Consider the following 23,661-nt stretch of genomic DNA (forward strand, 5'->3'; position numbering starts at 1 on the left):
AAACAATTATCTTTATTAAATCTAAAAATTGGATTTCTTAAGTGATTCTAAATTCACACTAATATTATTGCCGTATTAAGCTTTCCATTTTTAGTCATTGATAAGTTATTTAACTATTTATGGTTTATTATTTATGGTTATTTTAAGTTTATTTAACTTTCTTACAAATTCCATATTTTAATACTAGAAACGTTTAAATATGTATTATGTTTTCTAGTTACTCTACTTGAATTACTTTGGCATACATTTAATTTCTAATGGACATTTAATTAATAAATTGATAATTATGAGCGTCTACAGAATTTTCATAATTAACAAAAAAAGTGGAAAAAAACCGAACTCCTTTATATTCATATCTTGGGATTTTCAGTTCCCTTTTAATCCATTCCTTTTTCACATTGTTGCACTGTATTCAAGTTTCATATGCATGCTATCATAATATATAAAATTTATTTACAATTTATACGTCAGAGTTCCAAACGCATACTAATGTTGTTATAATAGATTTCCTGATAAGCTTTTTTTTAATTTAACTATTAATTTCAGCAAACATTTACATGATTACTTTAATTAACAAAAAATATTTTTAGCACACTTTGATACGGAATAATCATTTGAACGGCAGTGAGCTATACTAAATTTTCCAGTCTGGTTCAGACATCATGACTATTATTGATGTCATTTATAAAAAATACAATTGGTATGCTTTATAATTATTTAATTTATGATATTATTATAATATTCCTTGCTGTAATATTGTAATTAATGAAAGACGTTTGTAATGCTAATATGTATGTTGACTACTACCTTTTATTTTATTTGTTAGCTCTCGCAATTATTACTGTTATTCAAGTAATTAGCCTGCTTGTTAAGTATGCTTTACTTGTTCTTGTGATATGTAATTCTATTTCTTTATTTTTATTTTCCTCTTGGCTAGAATTGGCTTCGAAAGGTAAAATTGTAACCCTGTAAGCAACGGGGGTAAGAAATTTTGATTGGCGCAGTTTTACTATACCAGGACGAGGTTGGGATTTTCATCCGCGCAGTTGGAGTACACCCTTTTGAATTACAACATAATAATCATAATCGTTTCACGTGGTCCGTTTTACTGCTTTTTCTCTGCATTTCGCTGGCGTTGGCGTCCTCGTTCTTCATAGAGTACGCCAGAACTTCACACCCAATTATTTGCTATAAACCTAGCTTCTTTCATAACATCGTCAGACTCGTTTCTCATATCTTGCATACTGACAGAAACTTTTTTTTTATGTTGATAAGCCTCATTCAAGTCGATTGATTTTCTTTGTAATAATTCAGACGCTGCATTTGCAAAAGACAAAAATCGTTAAGAATAAAAATTCGAAAGATTCCATTTTTTTAATCTATTTGCATTTTTAACCCTTGCACTTTCTTTGAAGTTAATATAATTTAATTTAATGCTTTCAAGATGTCAAAGTATCGCATTTTAACTGATATTAAAGATGATTATCGTCCAGCCCACTTGTAGGATTTAGATTTTTGACAGCAAAGTCTCCCGAAGAAAGTACTCCATCGTTTTTAAACTTTCTCCGAAATACACGTAAATATTTTGAAGAATTTCGAAATAGTATTTACGTAGCTCTCTTACAGCTTGCACTGCATATGCTCGCCTCAAATTCAGAACTTATTCTCACAGCAGACAAGCAACAGCTCGTCCCGGTTATCACTAATAACTTGAAATATGTCCTCTAGAGGCGAATCAAAACGAAAGCATACAGCTTTTTTATTTTGATTTCAGTTAAAGTTCAGGTGTGTGTAACAATGAATTCAGCTTTCCTCTGCTTCCAAGGAACCCCTATCTGCGTCATATAGGTAGGGTACCCTTAAAAATTTAAAAGAAGACGAATTATAAGGGATTTTCTCCCGCCTTCTTAGCTTGCCTTTGTGGTGTAATGGTAAGCACACTCGGAGCGTATTCGAGAGATCCGAGGTTCACGTCTCTCAGTAAAAAAAATCCTGATGTCTCTACAGTGGCGCCCGAACTAAAAAAGGTGGTTAATGATGATTCTTCACCACCAGCATTTGGAGATTGGGTCCCCTAATCCCTAGTCGCCCTTTAAAAAAGGGCGAGTATATATGGTATATCTCCCGCCTTCCTAGCATGCCTTCGTGGTGTAATGGTCAGCACACTTGGCGCGTATTCGAGAGGTCCGAAATCCCGGCGAGGACACTGCACATTTTTCCTGTGTCCTGCTTCGAAATAACCTAATGTCTCTACAGGATAATAGAATCCGCATTTTAGGTTTAAACATGTAAATATATTCCAGCAGGACATTCAGGACCCTTATGCGACGGCGTTTCTTGCATACCCTTATTCACGCCATTGGGTCTAAAATATTTTACCTTTCGGAGGATGAGGAAGACCCCACCGTCTCTTCTGCTAAATAAACTTTGGGGAAAAAGTTTAATGCAAGAAATAATTTTAATATGGTATCATTCAATATTAAATTCAATTTATCACATTAGCAAGTTTATGACAGCTTCTGCTTCACGAAACACGGAATAATAATATCAGGAATAAGGAATTATAATATCAGATATAATTTCGCCTCGCGAACTTTTCCAAATTCTGCTGAAACAACTATGCCTAACAATGGAAAGCTCTAACAACTTGAATGAAAAAAAAAATAATAATAATTATGGCATAGCACACAAAAGGTATTTGTTATTTTCAGGAAAAATTTCCTAAATAAATTGGCTCTCTTTTATTTTACACATGGAGAAAATTACAACAGCCCCATGCAGCCAGCTTGTTCACTCGTTGATAACTTACGCTAGGCCGAACTATTCAGTGTTCTTCTGTTTTAATTATGTGACATTTGAAGAAAGACAAAATATAGTTATTATATGTTGAATGTTTGAAAGCATATTAATAATGTTTTATGCAATATCTATTTTCATGTCAATGAAAGTCACAAAAGCATGTATACACCTTAAGTTAGGAGATAAATGAAATATAAAAATTTAAAAGCAAAAATAAAAAACGAAATTACCATGCTACCAAATAAAAACGCTGCTCTGGAATATGAAAAACCTTTAAAGTTAGGAACTAAAGTCTTCATAATAGTGAGGAAAACACACAAATAGCAAAATTTATATACAAATTTTATTACACTTTTGAACAAACAATACATTACTAACAATTGAGCAATCTTATTTTCCAAGACAGCTCCCAAGGTTACAATACCTATTTTCATTCTTTTCCACAGTATAATTTGAAACAATAATTTTCTAACATTAACTTTGGCTTTATTGCGAAGAATTCCACTTGACATATAATTAGAAACTTTTTAACCTTATGTAACTAGTCTAGATTAATTCAAAAATATAAGATCATTATAATGGGGAAATCTCAGTTACTCACAAAATTGTATTTAAAATTATTTGTTCAAAAGGAAATGGTGGACTAGTTCAACTTTGAATGTTCTTTAACAAATATTTATGGAGAATGAAATACCTTTTCTCCACAGAAGTAACACAGATTAAGTATACACACTAATTAACTAGTTAAATTTAGAAAAGGTGGATCTAAGAATTCCCGAATGTGCTTCAAAACATCTGTACATGTGCAGAAAATTTCAAGAAATTATAACAGGGTGTCGTAACTCAAAATATACAGATTCTTTGGGAATCCACCAATGATTTCTAGGAGTCCATGACACAAAAGGAGGAGATAAGAATTTAATTTCATTTAAAATTAAATTATAACTGTAGTCAAAAGTGTAAAAAAAATTTAATGGGCTTAAAGAATAGCTCACCTTTTCTTAAACCCAAGGCAATCGCTGTTTTTATGCTTACAAAAATAACCTCTGTTTCCTGTGCTACAGGAAAGGAAGCATCTGGTCGGCTGTAGAGTTCACTGTAGATGTGGAAGTACAATCAAATGAAATGTAATTTTTTTAATAAAAAAAATGAAACTACTGTTTAATATACTAATCGATTTTAACAAAAGCATTTTCACTCTGAATTATTTTATGTTAAATTCATAACTTTCAAATTTTGTATCTTAACGTACATGTACGAGATAGGATGTACTTTTTTCAATATTTTGTTAAGAATATGCCTGTAAAGCAACTGTCTCTCAGTAAGGTCTGTAGAGCAAAACTAGTAAAGAATTATTTTATAGTAATTTATTTGATACTGATAAACTTATATGAACAATAATTTAGGGAGCGGAAGTTAACTACATGCACATTAAAAAATATATTACCAAAAATGTTGCATATTAATCTTGTAGAATATACAATTTATCCGAATTTGTCTAAGCATGACAGATTTGCGTAACAAAAAAAGTATAACATGAAATCTATTACAAATGTATGTATTTAATGATTATATTTAACCACCTTACCGAAATTAATGATTCTAAAATGATGAAATGTTAGCAAACCGAGTAAAATGTAATGCATTAAACAGAAATAATGCACGAAAATATTTCTAAACACTGTATGCCAAGTTCAATATATGTATTTAAGAATAACCGCATACAGAAATCTTAAGCATTTTAGAAATATGTTTCAGTTCCGTTTATTAATACTGAACAATTGATACATAACTGATGAATACTTAATACCATATAATAATACAGTTATTGTATCTTGTATAAACTATTAGAAATACAACAAAACAGCTTTCGATGCAGTCTGTTGCATAATAAAATTCTTTAAAAGTTTATAAACGTAGTCTGGTGTTTATATGTGAAATTACTAAGATAAAAAATCAAATCTCCACCCAGTTAAGTATGCACTAAAAGGGACGTGAAAGTGTATTATAATTATTTTTAGACACAAAACTTTAAAATATTCATGCGACCATTTGATGTTATAATTATAAAAAATGTAAATGCAATTTAAATGAAGCATATACTGAAATTTTTATTTAAATAAATGATCTTAACTATTTGTTTCAAGATTGCCAGCTTGAAACTAGTTACCTAAATTTGAATACAAAATTAATTTGCCCATGATTTAGAATAGAATGCATTTCCAATTTAAAATGAATTGATAAAGGTAACATTTTACTTAGTTCCTATATGTGTCACAAATAATAACCCTAAAATATATTTCCTTGTGAGGGGGGGGGAAAGACTTTTTTAAATATTCTGAGCAAAATTACTTCCTATTAATTTTTAAAATGTCTAAACTTCCATTTCTTCTACTGTAATACAAATATCCTTTAGCTGTACTCCATATTTAAAAAAAAAAATTATTTTTAAATTATACTTTAAAACACAAGTTTGAAAACTACAAAGCTAGGAAATAATTCTGGTTGTAGAATTAATTATACACACACATCTTCATAAAAATTCATCTGCAAACAAATAATTATTTTCTTATTATAATGATGAAAATAGAACAAACCAAAATAAAATTAAGGAAAAATTTAGATTGGTCAGATTTTTAATAAAATTTGACTCTGACTATATATTTTTTGTCTAAATTTACACTGGTATCTTTCTTCTCCATATAAATCAAAGTAATCTATTCTGTCGACCTGAATTCTGAAAATTTTTCGGAAAATGATTATTAAATGACTTTATGTCAGACACTGCATTAATAGAAAGAGTTTAATAAGATATCCGAAACAGGATAGAGAATTTAGTATAAGTGAAAGGATCAGATTTTGTATATTAAATTAATAATTAATATAATACAAATTTATTTGTATAAATTTGATATTGATATGAATAACATATCAATTAATATCAAACATTGCATTAAAGAGATAGTCCCATATGGAGGGAAGGCAAAGATTTTTAACAGATTTTTCTTTAAAAAATTAATATAAAAGGGCATATTTTTTATCGGAAATTGAATAACTTTCAACATTTTATATTCGATACTTTTTTGATTTTAAAAAACGTATTCTGTAATAGTTCTTAGGCTTTGGACTGAAGCGGGGCAAATATCAGATAACAATGACTGCAGGATCTGGGTAGATTTCAAAAGCAAAAACAAAATATGTTTAAGGCAAGAAGCTTGTCATAATCATTCAAAACTAAAGGATCTGTCAGACAATGCTTTATAAAAATAAAAGAACCCCCCAAAAAAATAATTTTTAATCAGCAGAACTATAAAAATATTATTTGGATAAGACTTCTGAAATAAACACTTATGTAGAGAAAAAGGGATTCTAAGAAAAGATTGAAAACTCCTTTCACGAAATGAACACTGTGTGGACTACTCAATATTTTAACCAGAACAAATTAAAAAAACAGTGCATATTTCAAATCAGAATTTGAGTTTTTAAAATCAGTGTGCATTGGTAAAATCCATGTGTCAGATAACTTTAAATATGATGTTACCCATTATTTCATCTACCATATCAATAAACTTCTCTATCTTCCTTTGTCTAACTTGTTGATAATGATCCCATAAATGTTTGAACTGCCCATTTTCAAGTGGCCACATTTGCATGAAAGTAACTAACATGATTCCTTTCTTTCTGTAAACTGAGAATGTAATTGGAAAAAATAAGTCCATTTTTTACATACCATAAAATGCTACTACTGGTAATGAAAGCTATTTTGCTATGTAACAATGCTGAAGAAACAGCCACAGATTAAAACTGTTTCCTTACATATTTTAAAAGGGAAAACATGAAAAAGAACTTAGCGTTTGGTTTAGTAAAATCAACAATATTGCAGATCCACGAAAGACTAGCTAAATATTATGTGCGACTGACATCTAGATATATTGCTAGTTTCTTAATGTATTCAAATCCATTTTATGAAAACTGAAAGCATATAAACAAACTGATGGAATCTACTACACCTGCAAGATTAATTACATTTTGAAATCTAAAAAATCATTCAGATTACCAACACTGACGTTATTCAGAGTAATCGAAATCCTGCCACACTTATGTACTATTAGTTGAAACATTCAACTTAAGCCATATGAATAGGCTAAGAGAATAAATTTATTTACTAAGAACATTTATTATAAAATATATTCGGCCATTCTTAAAGTTATGCAGTTTTTCAAATCAAAGCACGTTTTCTTCTAATTATTTTCTTACTTCTGATACTAGATTGAAGATGAAGCTGAAATACATTTGTTTCTGCTCATGTTAGATAATTCTAGCATGCAGCATAACTTTTCTTTCAGTGCAGTGCTAAGAATGAAGAAACTAAAAGTTTATTTTCGTCATATTAAGCATTTTTATTCCAAAAAAGGAAAAAAAAGTGCCAGTCAGACGTCTCCTAAATTTGTGCTATGTTTGGAAAGAGTGCTGTTTCTGATGATGCAGTTTGAGGGTGGTTTCAGAAGCTAAAGCCTGGATATTTCTGCCTCGATCATGATAACCACATCGGACGACATCCTCTCTAAACAAAGAAAATGAACTTATCACTGAAAATTCAAGTTATAAAGTTCAGGAACTGTCCAAGGGACTAAATATTCCAAGGAGTGCAGTCAAGATCATTAAAAGAAGATTGAGTACAAGTTGTTACAATGTATAGGAATCCCATACTATAACAAAGCAGAATATACTTGCTCGAGTTTTGGCATGCAATTCTTTGTTAAAAAAACCAAATAAGTTTCCTTTTTCAAATGGCTCATAATAGGAGATGAGAAATGGGTACTAAATAATATTACAGGAGGAAGATCATGGGATAAGCCAAAGAACCTCTCTTAACAGCATCAAGATGGGAACTGCAATCCCAAAAAGTATTGCTTTGTGTATTGTAGGCCTACAAAGGAATTATATACTACGAATTCTTGCCACCAAATCAGACAATAAATTCAGAAAAATATTGCCCCCAAATGGCAGTTTTAAAAAACAAAATTAAAGCCCAGAACTGACCAATCTTCGAGATGTCTTCCATCATCACAATGTTCGGCCCCAAATTTCAATGAATATCAGACAAAAACTTATTGAACATTGTTGAGAATTTCTGCGTCACGTGCCATGTTCATTGCCCTCTCTAAATTTCTTTCTGAATTTCATCTCTTCAGGTTAACTCAAAATTCTCTGAATGGCCTGGAGTTGACTTCTTTGGAGACTGTCAAACAGTATCTTTGGAGACTGTCAAACAGTATCTTTTATAAGTTCCTTAGGAATAAACCTGGGAACTTGACCCAATAAATTACTTGTTCTTTGCTCATTTTTGAATTTTTATGTTCCAATTTCTTTCAAGCAATTTGCTACAGGAAAAAATTTTGCAAACAAATATCTATTTCACATTTACAAACAACGGTCTTCTGCTGAAGCAGTTGTAATCCCATGGCCTCTTTCAAATGCTAAAAAATTATATATAAGTGGTATCTATGTGTAACATTTCAAAAGAACTAAATAGGAATTTTTCACTATTTATTTCCATCCTAATTATTACTGTCAAAAAGGAAATTATACAATATTTTGCATTCATACATATTTTTGTATTACAGAAAGATATGCACAAAGTTAGATTCAACTTTTTAAAAAAAAGTCTTAAGTGCATCATTCTCTTAAAATAACTTTGAGGAAAAGCTGTGTATAATGCATTCTTCCCATACAATTCAGTTTAAAATATTAGGATATAGTGACATTGTTAAAAAATCTAAACGAATGTACCTGCATGTATGTATATATATTCTTGATATGGTAACCCTGTCAAGCCGAGTTGCTAACATAGAGTCTGGCAACCTGCCCTTGTACATGCATTCCTATTAAGTTTATTCAGCTATATGAGGTGAACCTCAAGAATGACAATAATAAGCTCTTTTTCAGCTTTTAACTTTTCTGTTTCATTTTATATGCTTGCTCTACTTTTTCAGCACCAAAATAGATAAATTTTTTTTCCTTTTTTCGCCCATTGCTTATTAATAAAATAAGACAGGACTTTTAAGTTTTTGAGACAGCAGCCTTTTTTTACTTGTACGTGGCATTATTCGAAAAATGTTGAATAACTTATATGAATAAGTAAATGAAGTTTTGGAAGTTTTTCTGTTACACTTCTACTAGTTTTTCTTTTATTACACATCAAAAAGATTTTCATGTGTTTTATTCTCAGTGTATGAATGGCTTGTTAGAGAAGCTTGACAGCAATAGTGAGACTATATGAAATATAACTTTATAAAAATGGAAATTTATTTAAAACAGTTTAAAGTCTTACATTGTTGAGAGGAACAATATATGTGTTCGACACTCATCAATTGTCCCAGTTTGGTGTTTCAAATACTTAACCCTTGACAAGCTCTGTTTGAAACATTAAATAGGGGTTATTAAATTATTCTTTTTATCATGTTTCATTGCTTCTCTTATGTTAATTTTAATGATTACACCACTCTTATAATAAGTCTTAACTTCCCGTACAAAAAGCTTAACTTGACATATGTGATCACTCTAAAAAATTTTCACTTTTACTATTAAGAAATTTAATTTTTATCCTACATCTTTTTTCTCAGATAGGATAATCTAAATTTCTGTTCCTTTTGAACTCAATCTTATAATATACATATAAAAAAAGGTTTATATATATCTATAAACCTTCTCAAAAACATGGAAATGGTAACAAATGTTGTAATGCTGAATTAATCAAGATAAAAACTTCTCATAAGTTTAAAACAAAGAAAATAATAAAGCAAAAAATTCAACAATTTTCTTATCAAAGAGGACAATATTTAGAAGTTTAAATAGCAAAATACATTTTCTAAATAATTCATTTCTCAAACCTTTGAATGAGAAATGATTTAATACCAGTTGTTAAATTAATATAATTGTAAATTTGTTTATAACATTATTAACAGGTATGCTGTTTAAAGCCCCCCCCCCAAAAAGGGGGAGAAGATACCAAAAGGCATTTTAACATAAATTTAGTGCAATCATTTATTCAGATCTCACTGCATTTCAAAAATTCAGAATAAAAATAGTATGGAAAACATATATTACATAAAATACAAGATCATGCTTCAAATTATTTGTGTATGTATATGCATGTGTTAAATAAATTCTCTTAAGTGCTTAATATTACAGCATATTTTTAAAATTATGAAAAGAAAGCAGAAGCATTGCCTTTGAATGGGTTCATATATACCCTAAGACATGTGCAAACACAAGTGTATGAGTGTGCATATACATATATATGCACACAAAGATACACACACATATATATACACATATATACACACACTCACACATATATATAATACGTACATACACAGTTGGTCCTCACTGCATGAGCAAAATTTTGGCAGTGTCGTTTTCCCCTATGTACAGTCAAGACAATAATGACATTAACTATGACAGTTGCTTGGCAGCCAAATGAACATCACAACTTCACATGCTTTAAAAAATATGAAATGATAGAAAAATGGCAGTGCGGGAGAATTCAAAAAGCTAAAACATGAGATTTCCTCCTTTTCACAGATTGAAAAATAATGGTAAGTAAATAAATAACATTATATTATCTCATAAAGTGAGGTAGACCGTGTAAAAGGGGGATACATTACTTGAAACTTTCGCACACCACAAAACACTGTATTTACAAGCTCTGGATATATTTTAGCAGCTATGCAAATAAAAAAAAAGTACAATTTAGGATATAGAATAAGCTTCAGAATGTGTTTCTAACATGACTATGACATAATTCAAGATTTGGGAACTTAAATCAACAGAGATAATAAAATATACTTAAGCAAAGATTTTGCTCATTTAAAACAATCTGTTCCTCTTTAGTTGTTCTTTGAAATCCCATTCTTAACATTAACTATAGGTAATAAATAATCCAAACAATACATATCAATTTGCAAAAACAAAAATTAACAAATAATTGATTCATTGTTATAACAGAATGAGTATAGGTTCAAATTTTGGATAACATAAATTCTAATTCTAATAGCAAAAACAGCACATAAGAATGATATTTGCCAAGCTGCTTTACTTCAATAAAATCACAGAAAGTTAATTGATGCTGAAATACATGAAACATGTTGGTGAAATGCTTAATTTCATAATTACACATAATATAAAATGACTTTTAATAAATGATTTAAGATATGCTAAAATTTACTTATTTCAGATCAATAATGCATTACGTTGAATGAAAATTTTACCTTATAACTGTTTATTTATTTCATATGAACAACCTTTAATATTTAAAAAAACATTATTACATGGACTATAATATATTGATTAAAAATACATCTCGTACTGAAATATTTTATCATGTTAATGAAATATGTAACTGTGCTGTAATTTTATATTTCCTTTTATTAAATGCTGGGGGCTAAATGCACATAATTTCACAAAAGTGCAGCATAATACACTAACAACATGAAGAACTACGAGGACATTTGAAAAAATACTCATACCTGATGCAGTTTTCAACAGCAGTAAATTTTCATGTAAATAATTAAAAAATATCTAGATGACAAGACACCACATAAAGCACGTTAGTTCATTTTACCTTTCTTGTAATTTTACATAAAAAATACAACTTCATTATTTTTCAAAATTACATAATTTCAAAACATTTCTACTAATGTGAAGTCCACATACAAGTCTCTCCTTATTTTTCTAAAATGTATAATTAAACAATACATTAGCAATCATGAACATAACAAATGACATGTGACAAACTAGATTTTTTAAAATACTGCAGGTTACTTCACCAAATTTAGATGTTAGCTAAATTCTTATACATAATATATGAAAATATGAAAGTTTCATTAGCAAATATAATAAGTATAAAAATCAGAAAACTGCATCAACATCTAATTTAAAAAGTTTCTAAAATCAATTTTGTAACAATGATAAACAGAAAAGTTCAAATCGTGAAACTTTATTAATTATATGCTTGATCTTTTCATTTACTTCATTTCAATGAGACACTCTTTGCAGTACATTTTATTAAGTATGATGCACAGTGCAAAAAATAATCAGTTTAATGCATTTCCACTAAAAAGAATGTTCACAACAATTTAAATGAGATCTCATGTATATGTACAATGCATTCATTAATGAAAATAATGTTATATGAAGAATACTGATGTAGAGAATAGCTAGTTTCTTGACCTGTAAAGAAAAGATTTACTTAGTTAAAAATGCACAAAATTATACATTTGTAAAGTTGTAAAAATTTCATTTAAAAATAGTACAGCACAAAGTCTGTGATCCAGTCACATTGTGACTTCGAATCTGGATTTTGGAATTTTCTGGATTTTAATCAACAGTTTAAATCTAGCAAGATGAAATGTATAAATTATCAAAATTAAAAATATTAAACAGTTGTTTATGAAATAATGAAACATTTATATTGAAAAAAAGAGCTTAGTTTTTATTTGTTTGCTTCATTAAACATTTCTTTCAGTGTAAGTTGTTTAGGCTGCTCCGTTTTTTTTTATGCTAAATATTTTTTTTTATAGATAGGCATAATTTCTTATTCTGTTCCATTCCTCAAGTCCTACAATTGCCGTGTAGAGAATTCCCACTAAATTGTCAACAGATTTTTGTCTTTCTGTTTTCAGCAACATCTCTGTTACCATCTTTACTATTGGTAGCAACATTGTCTGAATTTAGAACCATACTGCAGATTTTGGTGCCTGCTAGATAACTGACGATTGGGACATTGTCATTGCAATGGAAAACTTCTGTTATATGATCTTTATTTATTGCCACTACACCATACTTTTTCCGAATTCCACTGAATGGAAAATTTTGCCTTGTGTTTGCAATATGTGAAAACCTTCAAATTCCCGACTATCACTGTAAGCTTAGTCAGTGTCTGCTTTACACTATTACGTTGTATCATGTGATTGGTGACTAGAGACGTGTTGTTTCATTAAATTTTGTCTTGCTTTTATCACATGCTGAGGAAATTAATCTTGAATTATAATAGTTATTTATTATGTCTATTTCCCGCATATGCTTAAGGCTGAGTCTGTAAAAAATTAATTCCCACATATACATAAGGCTAATCTGAACAAAAAATCAGATATTCTTAATTCAAACAGTGTAATCTTTTAATCATTTACAAAATATATTTTTACATATGGAAAGAAATTTCCCTAAATTTCTCCTTCTCAACAAACCCAATATTCTGCAGTTCAGTTGGCTGAAGTCTGTAATGGTCGCCAAGCATAATGTCAGCATAAAAGGTTATCCTGCTGTTTGGTATTCAGTTACTAATGTTTTTAAAAAAATGTTTTGGACATCCCTGAATGAATCATTTATCAAGCTGCCGCCAGAGTTGATTTGCCATGTGGTAATGAAAGCAAAAATGATTCACCAGGTTGGCATCAAGCATTCTACATGTAGTATACAGTAGGTGTAAATTCAATGATGAACTCCAGTAAAATATTTTGGTTTGTGATGTATGCCTAGGGAAAAGGTGGCTACAGAGCCAAATTATTGATCATACAGATTTATGCTAATAAATGATTGTATTTCTTAATTATGGAGGTGTTTTGTTTAATACCAAAATGAAATTAAGAATCCCTCCACATGCTTTATTATTAAAAAAATGTCTGGTGTGCCTGCTTGAAGCATTAAGCATATACTAAAGCAAGATGCTACTATTGGAATCTAATTCTTTCTCACTTTTTACAACAGCTTCTAAGAAAAATTCTGATGGCCTGGATATTAGATCATTCCAGATACTAGAAGACAGGATTTCACTTTGTTTTGTATAAAGTTATGTCTAAAGGTGACAAAACTTACACAAAATAACAGTTCAATAGAAGTTCACTTGCAAAACAATTACTGACACCTTCCAGCTATAGGACAGTGATGCAAAGGACCAAAATAGCAAAACATATGATAATTCAACTATATTAGAGTAAGCTCATGAGAACATTTAATTTGGGGAAGAACGATAAAAAGAGTTGTCTACAAGACAACTAATTAAATAAAGCTGCCTCAAAGGTTAGTTAATTTCATGGAAGTCTTTCAAAGGGAAACTGGTTTGAATTTACGTAACATATGTGTAAAACTAGAAATCATAACCAGTCAATTAGTTCAGTTGCCAAGAACTAAACATATGATGAAATACCAACATTCTGCTGCACTGGAATGTGCTGGTCAGAATGAATTCATTATGTTTCCCCTTCCCTGGTTAAAGAGTCAGGTTCAAGAATAAAGTAGCATTAGTGGGTGTAGAGATATAAAACAAATTATGCGCAGAAGTGCAGTAAAATGCACAAATTTTGCAAGCTCATTTTGATCTCCATACACATACATATGAAAGAATATCTACTGATAAGAAGAAAGCATTTGCAACAATTTAGACTGTGCAAAAAGTAACACAGAAAATACTGAATGTTGAGAATATCAGAATTTATATATGCTTGAAAGAGAGATAGATGATTTCATCTACCTTAAGAACACAAAAAATACTAATTTTATCATCACATTAGTTTTTTATTTTCAAAAGAATGAAATAAGAAAGTTCTATGGATGTCATTAAATTCTTTTTTTAAGTTCAGCCTAAATAAAGAAAGTACATTATTTTTGAAATTCTCAGTTAGAGTTCGATCACAAAACATTTCTATCAATTGTTTCTTGATGATATTTTTGAATTTAATAGTTAAAAATGCTTTGTTTCTTTGCGTACCACGTATTTTTCTCTTGCGTAATACCAGTTGAGAATCGCTGGTCTAGGGCATATTGCCAATTGGGTGACTTCATACCAAATCTGGTAACCCTATCTTTTCCTGCTACTCTCTGGCAACCCTAAACCTGCTTTGTGGGGAAGCCAAAGAATATGCATTGATAAGAATGAAAACTTCTCCTCATCAAGCTGTGTTCACATGTTCGCAAGTAAAGCATTAACTAATCAGGACAGAGTTCAGAGGTGGCATTTGTCGGATGGCCGGAGACCGTGTGAGTTGACTTAACTTCAACTTTTTGATGCATCTGTTTCAGGCATTTTGTTTCAAAAATCTAGTTTATACCATGGTTTTTAAATGATTACACTTTCAAAAATTCTTGATGGAAAAAAAAGGTCGTATGGACTAATCTTAATAAAAAAAAAAAATGCATACACTAATAGAATAAACAGCTTTATAAATTATTTAAAGAAAAGTTCTCAAGTTTATTCGCAGTAATAAGCCTTAATAATCAGTCATAAATTATATATGGTTGATAATTTTCATAGAAGATTATTGCGAGAAAATACTGATGGATTTCAAAATCCCAGATTTTGAACTCAATTTAAGGTTGCTCTCATTGCCTAGTGGATAAAACGTTGGCTTCTTGAGTTAAAGATTTTGGATTCAAGCATCACCAGGAGTGACGTTGTAATGGAGTTGGTATTTTAAAAAAATTATATTTACAGAAATGATAGATAATTTCAAAGTAGCCCAGATGCTTCTTCAGGTTCCTAAAATTGAAGAGTGAAAAGCAGGCTTACCTGCAAGATATCTTAGTGCAGAGGTAACACGCTCAAGTAGAAAACTCAGCTTTCACCAGGGACTTGTATTGCGGGTTCGGGCCTTGCTTTTTTCCTACCTTTGATGATGGTATGAATACACGATTTTTTTTATTTGCCATGACTTTTTTTTTGGGGGGGAAAGAAGCTTGCATTTATTTTTCATTTCATTCATCACTCATATAAAATTAATTCATATAAATTAGTGTTCTGCTTTTGAATAAATAGTTCAGTGAGGGCTAAAAATTCACTGAAATGATGAGGTGTCACGCGAACGTAATTAAAAGAAATTCCGTTTCGCTCAAGCGCATTTCTTCAATTAAATTACCACAGTCATCTCTCACATATTAATATAAACCACTACATTCTGCTTCTCTTACACAATGTAAGAAGTAAAACAAGTTTTAATCGAGCAGAAATTAAACCCATTTTAATTAAAAAATGTAAACGTGAAAAGTCAAAATACCACACAAAAATTTCACGTTCCCCCCAAGTTTCCGATATGAAGCGCTATCTAGTGCGAGCATATGATAACTTTTAAAGTGAAAGTTGCCGCGCTGGTGTGAACTGATGTACACAAAAAGCATTTTTTTCCGCATTGCTGCTTTTCATCCTAACAGACTAGTGTGAACGCAGCTTCAGAAGTGGCTAAATTCCAACGTAGAAGGAAACATGCGCGAAATATCTATTGCCAAAATTCAAAGCTGGCGTCGAAGTTCGAAGCAGATGTTCATCAAGAGTTCATAAAACATATATCGTTTTAAATTTCTTTAAACTTTAAAGGAAAAGAAAATATTTTTTCGTGCAAGTAAATTAATTAATGGATTAGTTATTTTGAGCCACAAAAAAGTTACGAAAATCCGAGTTTAAGTTATCACGAAAAGTCAAAGAAGAAACTTTTTGTCAAAGAATGTTTCTTCTTAACACGTTTCTCAATTTCCTGTATGTATCGTGGAGGAGAAAATTCTTGCTGTCAGGTTCCGTCACCAAATTTTCCCTCCGCTTTCCAGCGACGTAATAGCAAACTGGTTTATATTATGTCTATAGAACCTTTTCCTTCTTTACACAGACGTTCTTTGGGGAAGCTCTCTAGCCGCAGCTGGGCATTTCATAACAATTCTTTAAAAATCAATAATATTTTTTAATGAACAAATTTTTTATGCAATAAATGCAATCCAAAACACTGAAACAAAAAAACACAAGAAAACACGATTAAAAAAGTACGAAGAATGTAAAACTAGAATGGAAAACAATAAACAGTTTTTGAGCTAGGTGATTTAAGACTAATTAAAAAAATCTATGCGAAATATTAAAAATTCTGCATCAACACATCAAGCGCAGTAATCACATTAATCAAAATTGAAGTTTTGTGAATTAGAATCGGTGGTTTTATTTCTGAAAGCTTGTTTGAGTTTAATATTAATGATAATACAAAAAATAATAAATCATAAGTCTAATAAAGCATTTTTTTCCAAACTTTCATTCATATTCTTAATCTAATTGCTATTTCAATGTTCCTTATTATTACTATCATACAGTGCAATTATTTGCATTATGAATATATTGTGTGCTATATATTATAGAAAAAAATTTAAGGGGTTGATGAAGAAAACCATTTCTTAATAGAGGTTGAGGTAAGAAAAAGGTTGAAAATCCCTGACGTAAATAGTTTGTTAATTTTTCTCTAATTTTGGAAGGAAATATCTCCCTACCTTGGTTCTAAGTAAAACACACTGGTAATATTAGTACATTAGGCGATATCCATTATAATGACCATTCCATTACAATGACTTATACAAAAAGCACCCAGTTGCATATTAAAGCAGTTTTTTGTTACCATACTGGCTACAAGTTATAACGAGCATCATTGGATAATAAGACAATTATAAATGTTTATTTTCCTCAATGTTAATTATCATATCATATCCAATAAGATTCCATTATCATTAAAAAATTATTTTTGGTATTAGGCAAAGTAACTAAGTACTTTTCTTTAAATTAAATATATTTAAATAAGTATTAAAATTGCAGTGAATCTCAAAATTTCCTTAATCAGCTGTTCTCGTAAATGGAAAAAACTGCATAAAGCTAGCTAATCACTTATTAAGTACCCCACCCCGAAAAATAGTAGAAACTGTCAAAATGACAAATTAGAAATTTAAGCTGTGAGAAATATGATTTAAAATGTTTTCATTATTAATTTTTTAATGATTCAATATTATACTACATGCATGCAGCATAAATAATTTAATTATCAAACCAAATTTAAAAATTAGTAACCGATGTCCCCAGCAGCATTAAAAACCTAAACTACTTAATAAACCCTTACCCAAATTTAGCTAACTTCGTTTTGTGCATGAGAAGAACATTTGACATGTGGCAATAATGCGATAACATTTCTTAGATCTCCTTACTGGAACATCTTTGCCTTTATCACTATAAATCAGAATAAAAGTATGTAACTAGTTTTATAGAATCTACTTTCAACTGACATTCGTGACACTTTATTTTTCAGAGTACTTGATGTTGCCTACCTGGAACTACACAAAAACAAAAGTTAGAGCTAAGGAGCTGAAATTAAAGAAGCTTAAGGAGCTTTGTATTGCCTTTAATTATAACTACACAAAACTATGTTTTTGATTCTATAAAAACATCATACATATATGTTTCTACAGAAGAAAAAATACCAGTTTATTTCTACTTTCAGTCTAAATTTAAAATTTCTGTATGTGAATCTAATTCAACAGAATCTATGAGCCCTCAAAAGCATTGACCCCCCTACAACTGCATTCCTTGCATACCCCTCATCTTTTTTCATATACATTGCGTCTATAATTAAAGAACCCTATTTCAAAGCTGCCTGCGAGTGAAACCAGTTATCAGAAAATTGTGAAATTTTGTGTTGCACATAATTGAAGGGATGAGAATTTCTTCCAGTTGGGGGGGGATTAGTTACAAATAGCGTCACCAGAGAGCTTTGAAAGCCTGAGGTAAAATGTAAATCTTTGTTGACGTCATGCAGTAGCTGTTATGAAACCTAGAAACATTCGAGAAGACTTTCTTTTCAATGTTCTTGTTGCTCACAATGACGATAAGTTTTCTAGACCAGGCTTTGTTGGTAAAACTGTTTTACCAAAACAGTAATTCCACAGTAGCTGCTCTAAGGAAACTTCGGATTTTGAAGGGGATCTAGAAAGGTCCTATTCTGAAAGGTCCAAAGAATGTTAAAAACCTTCGGAAAATGATAACGAAATTTGAAGAAACAAGATTGATATCTGTTCATCATACAGGAGCAGGACAAGAGGTTGTGCTTCAGGTCGAAGAGAATACAGCTTCACACTTTCAGGCTAGTACCAGTGTCCAGCGTATAGCAGAGATGCTGGATATATCAAGTTCTATTCATAAGATCTTGTGGAACATCCTCTAGTATTATCCTTATAAACTTTCACTAATGCAGCAGTTGCTTCCACATGATTTTGATGCTCGACTCCTGTTCTCACTTCAGTTTCTTGCTTGTTCTGAGGTCGATTCAGAATGGCCTTGGAATATCCTCTGGACAGAGGAAGCACATTTTCATTTGGATGGTGCAGTAAATACTCCCAAATGAAGAATCTGGGAAGCAGAAAATCTGCATCCTGTATTAGAGGTTCCATTGCTTTCACCAAGTGATGGTATGGTGTGGATTTTCTCTGTCATTTATTCTCAATCCAGACTTTCACCCGGCAGAAAGAATAAACTAAAGAGCATACTAAATAATTTTAGAATTATACACACTCAAAGCTGGCTCATAGGAGCCTGTTAGAAACACTGAATGCACTGAATCTACATCAACAGGTAAAAAAAATTCTGACATTCACAGTGAAGTTTGTCTCCAGAAAGAAATTATTTTTAAGGGGGGGGTGAAAATATAGCAAAAAAATTATTCCTTGCATTGCAAGTTTCTTAGATCAGTAAATCTATCAAAACCTTATTCAAGTTAGATAAATTCCTAAAGAGCACCTAACACAGCTTAACAAATGGCCTCCTATAGTTCACTATTGAATAAAAAGCGTAGTGAAAATGTTTACACATTTAATAAAACTGACTAATGAAATATAGTTTCCAATACGAATGCCTTGTGACTGTGAAAATGAAAGAGGGGATGATGATGAAATCTATGACAGTGGCAACAAATTCATGAAAACAGGTGGTGACATAATTAGATTTATTGCTTCTCGTGTGAATGCTGTTATTCAAAATGTTTCTGCAAATGAAACTGATTCCACAAGCCCTTCAAAAAATGGAGGCATAATGCTAAGTTCAGGATCTTCAAAATACAATTGCTATTGAAAGTGTTCCAAGATCATTCATAGAAAATTAGGCATCACAGAAAGTATGAGATACATTATGGAAAAGGAGAAAAGAAGTATATACTCAGTTTTGAAAGAGAAGGTTTCACTGATGAATAGTAATCAAGGAAATTCGATGTTATTGATAAAATTTTAGCTGCATAGACCTGATTTATATATTCTTTTTCTTGTTTGCAATTCTTCTGCACAAGTTGTAGCAAGAAATGAATTAACACTGAAATGCATGTTGCCACCAGTTAGCAACAATCAATAAACTTATTACACCTAGAGAAACAAGATATATATATACACAATTAAAAAATACTTTTCACTGTCTCTGATAATAACAGTAACTAAATAAATTAAATATTTACTGATATCATCAACTGTTTTTAAAGTATGTAGAAATTCAAAACTAACTATCATAGCTTATGAGAGTTTAAAAGATAGAATAGGAGCTCCTTTCATTGAGAGCATCCCATTGTGTTATATGCACCACCACAGCTTTATGCATCCCAAAACGTTCATTGTCACCACAAGCAACCATTGTGAATAAACCAATATGTAACACTTCCTAAAGAATGTAAAGGATGTAGTTAAAATAACTGTAGTATGCATAAGACTCATTGAAATGGCTTGAAAGTGAGATGACCCTGCAGATGCACTATCAAAAAAAATCTGGAAAGCAAAGTAACTGATAATTTTGACGTATTAAGTGTAGTTCACAATTATTAAGCAACTGATATAAGAACAAATAATGACACAGTTCCAGAAGCTACTCAGTTGGATTTATGGTCAAACTAGTATCTGAGTAGCTTGAGAAAATTGGCCTAGTAATGGAACGAAAATTTCAGATAACATAAAACGATTCTTTACAATTAAAAATGACTTCCATTATAGAATTTGGACCTCTTACTAAAGTTTCTAAAACTGTGGTATCACCATGTACAAGAAATGAAATTTTACTTTTAAATCACTAATAATGATTTTGATGATGAAAAAAGTACAAACACAGCAAGGGAGATAATGTATTGGTAAGATATGAATAAAAGTATTCAGTTTGTTATATAACACTGAAATACATCAAAAGTTCCAAAAAGCTTTACTAACGCATACAGTCCGTGGTGAACTATGAAAATTTTAATGAAGGGCTTGCATTTTAGCTCATAAAACAAAATATCAAATATCGAATTGTAATTAAATGCTTTGTTTAAAAAAGGGGGGGGCTAAAAAATGTATGAACAAAAAAGTCAATTTTTCTGTTTTAAATTATAAAAGTAGGAAGTCACATAATGTTCCAGAAATAACCCAAAAGAATGAGTCAATTTAATTTTGTGGCACAACTGATATCAGAAATTGCCTTACATAATTTCCTTCTCTACATCAGCTGAATTTCTAGTATACTTGATGATTTTTATGAAACATTTTTATTTAAAGTTACGACTAAATTATCTTAAAGGTTTCTATTTAAGGGAGAGTACCTCTAAATTTGAAATATGCTGTACAGTCAAAGATACTCTTCTTGTAAAAAAATGTTTATTGAGCTAAATTAGGAATTCCATTATGCAGTTTTTCTGTTAAAGCCATTTAAATGGAATTAAAAAATCATTTACGTTTATTTCATGTTTTGATACAAAATTAAATTGCTTGGTCTCCTTTTATCTCCTTTTCCATAAACATGTTATTTCACCCATGCCCCATACCTCTGAATAACAAACATTAAAAACTGCTTTTAATTTTTCAGCTTTGCATTTATCTTCATTTTTATTTTTTAACTACTTTGTTACAACTATCTATTTTTTTAAAGACATTACGAGACAGTTCAGTAACTTTTCTTGTAATGCATGACATTTATTCTTGCTTATAATCATTAACCCTTCAAATTCCTTTGGTTTTAACATAGAATTAATTTATTTGTTTTACGCAAACAAGAACAAGGAGCTTGCAAATCAGAGACAAACGTAACAAAGCCCCCTACATCCCAATACTGCATACATTTCCATGAATGAAATTTGAAAAAAGTAGGTACTGATACTATAAAGTACAGAAATTTCAATTACTCAATTGTAACATGTTGTTATTCTAAGTGGAGTGAGATCAAAAACTAAATAACAAAACAATAATGGAAATCAATAGCAGATGGAAGGTTTGCTTTTCTAGGTTGAAAGATGCTTCCTTTAATTGTAAATGATCATGATCTATTAAACAGCTTCCAATTTAGCACTTTTATCAAAGGCTGGGGTTTTGACAAGATCCAAATATCCTGAGAGTAACAAAATGGCAAAAAGTGAAGTAGAGATTGCAAAAGTCATATTCAGGAATGCTCTCAAAGACCACAAGGAATAGATAACAAGATAAGTGGAATATAGGAATATTTATATTTTGGGATTAAATTTGACTCTATCATAGCTGTTTTACAATGAGCTGAGTACCAAAATTCCCATAGATAATGTATTAATAAATGAAAAAAATCTTTAAAAATGTAATGGAAAGATTTGCTAACAAATAAAAAAGGAAAATGCTGTTTCAACAAGGATACCATTGGACTGAAACCTTTTTAATCCTTGTGATAATGCAATGATGTACAAGTTCAGTTGTCAGACTTGGAAACCAGCCTAGGTAGCCTGTGACTATCAAAATCTTAGATCTTATGGTATTGGAAACAGCTTAGATAACACTTTTGTGACAGAGTATATTTAAGACCCTTCAATACTCCCTTAAAAGGAAATCTGGATTTTAATTATTTGAGAAAGGAATCTCAGTCTGCTAGTACAAATGCTACCACTTCTTCAACTGTTGGTAGTTCATTTCAAGCACTAGGAAATAAGACTGCCTTTGTGCCATGACTGCTTAGCATTTAAGTAATTCAATGAACATTAATTCATGGTCAAATGATTATGTTTGTTGAACAATAATGATAGTACTGCCTTTTGAGGAATCAAGATTAACCAGACAATGAAAAATAAAAGTGCAAAATACCATATGAATATTATTAAAAAAAGAAACTTACCATCATGTAAACATGAAGACATCTAATGCAAGGCCAAGTGTAGGATCAGGACCGCATGTATCACAAAACCCTCCACATTTTCCATGAATAACTTGATCATTCTATAATATGAATGAATGGCATTATGAAAAATATAATAAAATGAAACAAAATAACATGAATGAAAAATAGTAAGTCCAACTTTATTAATGTCTCATACATCCCATAAAAAACAGACTGCTCTTATGCATTTAAAATCATGCAGCAGTATTAATTGCGTATAACAACAAAGTGCTTGGATCATTTATTGAGGGCTAAACATTTTAGCAGTTTATAAGATTATTAGAATATTTTTAAAAGTTGCTAAGAAAATCAGATGCCCTGCCTATTTTCAGTATTAGGCATTATCAATAATAATGAATAAGAGTGGATTTGCAGCTCTGTAAAATGACACCAAAGAGAAAATTTAAAGCATAATAAATAGCAAGAGTTGTTCAAGTATATATAAAAAGGGGGAGGGAATACGGCCTAAAGCCAGTCCCAGATCTGAGGGGGGCGGAATTCCTGCCCTAGTCTGCAAATTCAAATGTGGTGCTGGATCATATTTGGAATGTTGTCTTATTTTCCTACAACAGCAGTCTAATTTTGCTACAACATTAGTAGTTTTAAGGCCAGGTTTAAAAAAACCTCTTTTAAGAAGATTTATAATTAAATACTAAGAACACATTTAAAGGAGCACAGAGTTAAATAAGGCCAATTACGACTGTGTGCAGGCAAGCCTCCACATTGATTCAACATCAAGTCTGTTCACTGCGACCTCTCAATGACAGAGCGAAATTGACGGCTACAACCGGTTTTACTTCCTTCTGCTGTTGGGTTCTGAAGGTGTAGGTTGTTCTTCTGGCTGTCTTCACCCCTGCTGACGTGTGCGTCATGTTTGCTTTTTTCGTTCTTTTTTG

At 30.7% G+C, this 23,661-nt stretch overlaps 1 protein-coding gene across 2 annotated transcripts in view; it reads right to left on the minus strand.

Annotated features, from left to right (window-relative positions):
* Window positions 1-3,120: 3,120 nt before the first annotated feature.
* LOC118185717 (A disintegrin and metalloproteinase with thrombospondin motifs 9-like) overlaps window positions 3,121-23,661 on the minus strand; it is a 690,813-nt gene continuing 670,272 nt past the window's right edge. For both annotated transcript variants that reach the window (XM_085807434.1, XM_085807433.1), the window contains 2 exons: window positions 22,724-22,824; window positions 3,121-12,033 (listed from right to left, as the gene is read on the minus strand). In XM_085807434.1, coding sequence (XP_085663560.1) covers window positions 22,726-22,824 — 99 coding nt within the window. In that variant the 3' untranslated portion in view covers window positions 3,121-12,033; window positions 22,724-22,725. The remainder of the gene's footprint in view (window positions 12,034-22,723; window positions 22,825-23,661) is intronic.

Source organism: Stegodyphus dumicola, chromosome X1, assembly GCF_044657685.1.
Source record: "Stegodyphus dumicola isolate Sdum_Otavi_A_Nest chromosome X1, ASM4465768v1".
Classification (NCBI taxonomy): domain Eukaryota; kingdom Metazoa; phylum Arthropoda; class Arachnida; order Araneae; family Eresidae; genus Stegodyphus; species Stegodyphus dumicola.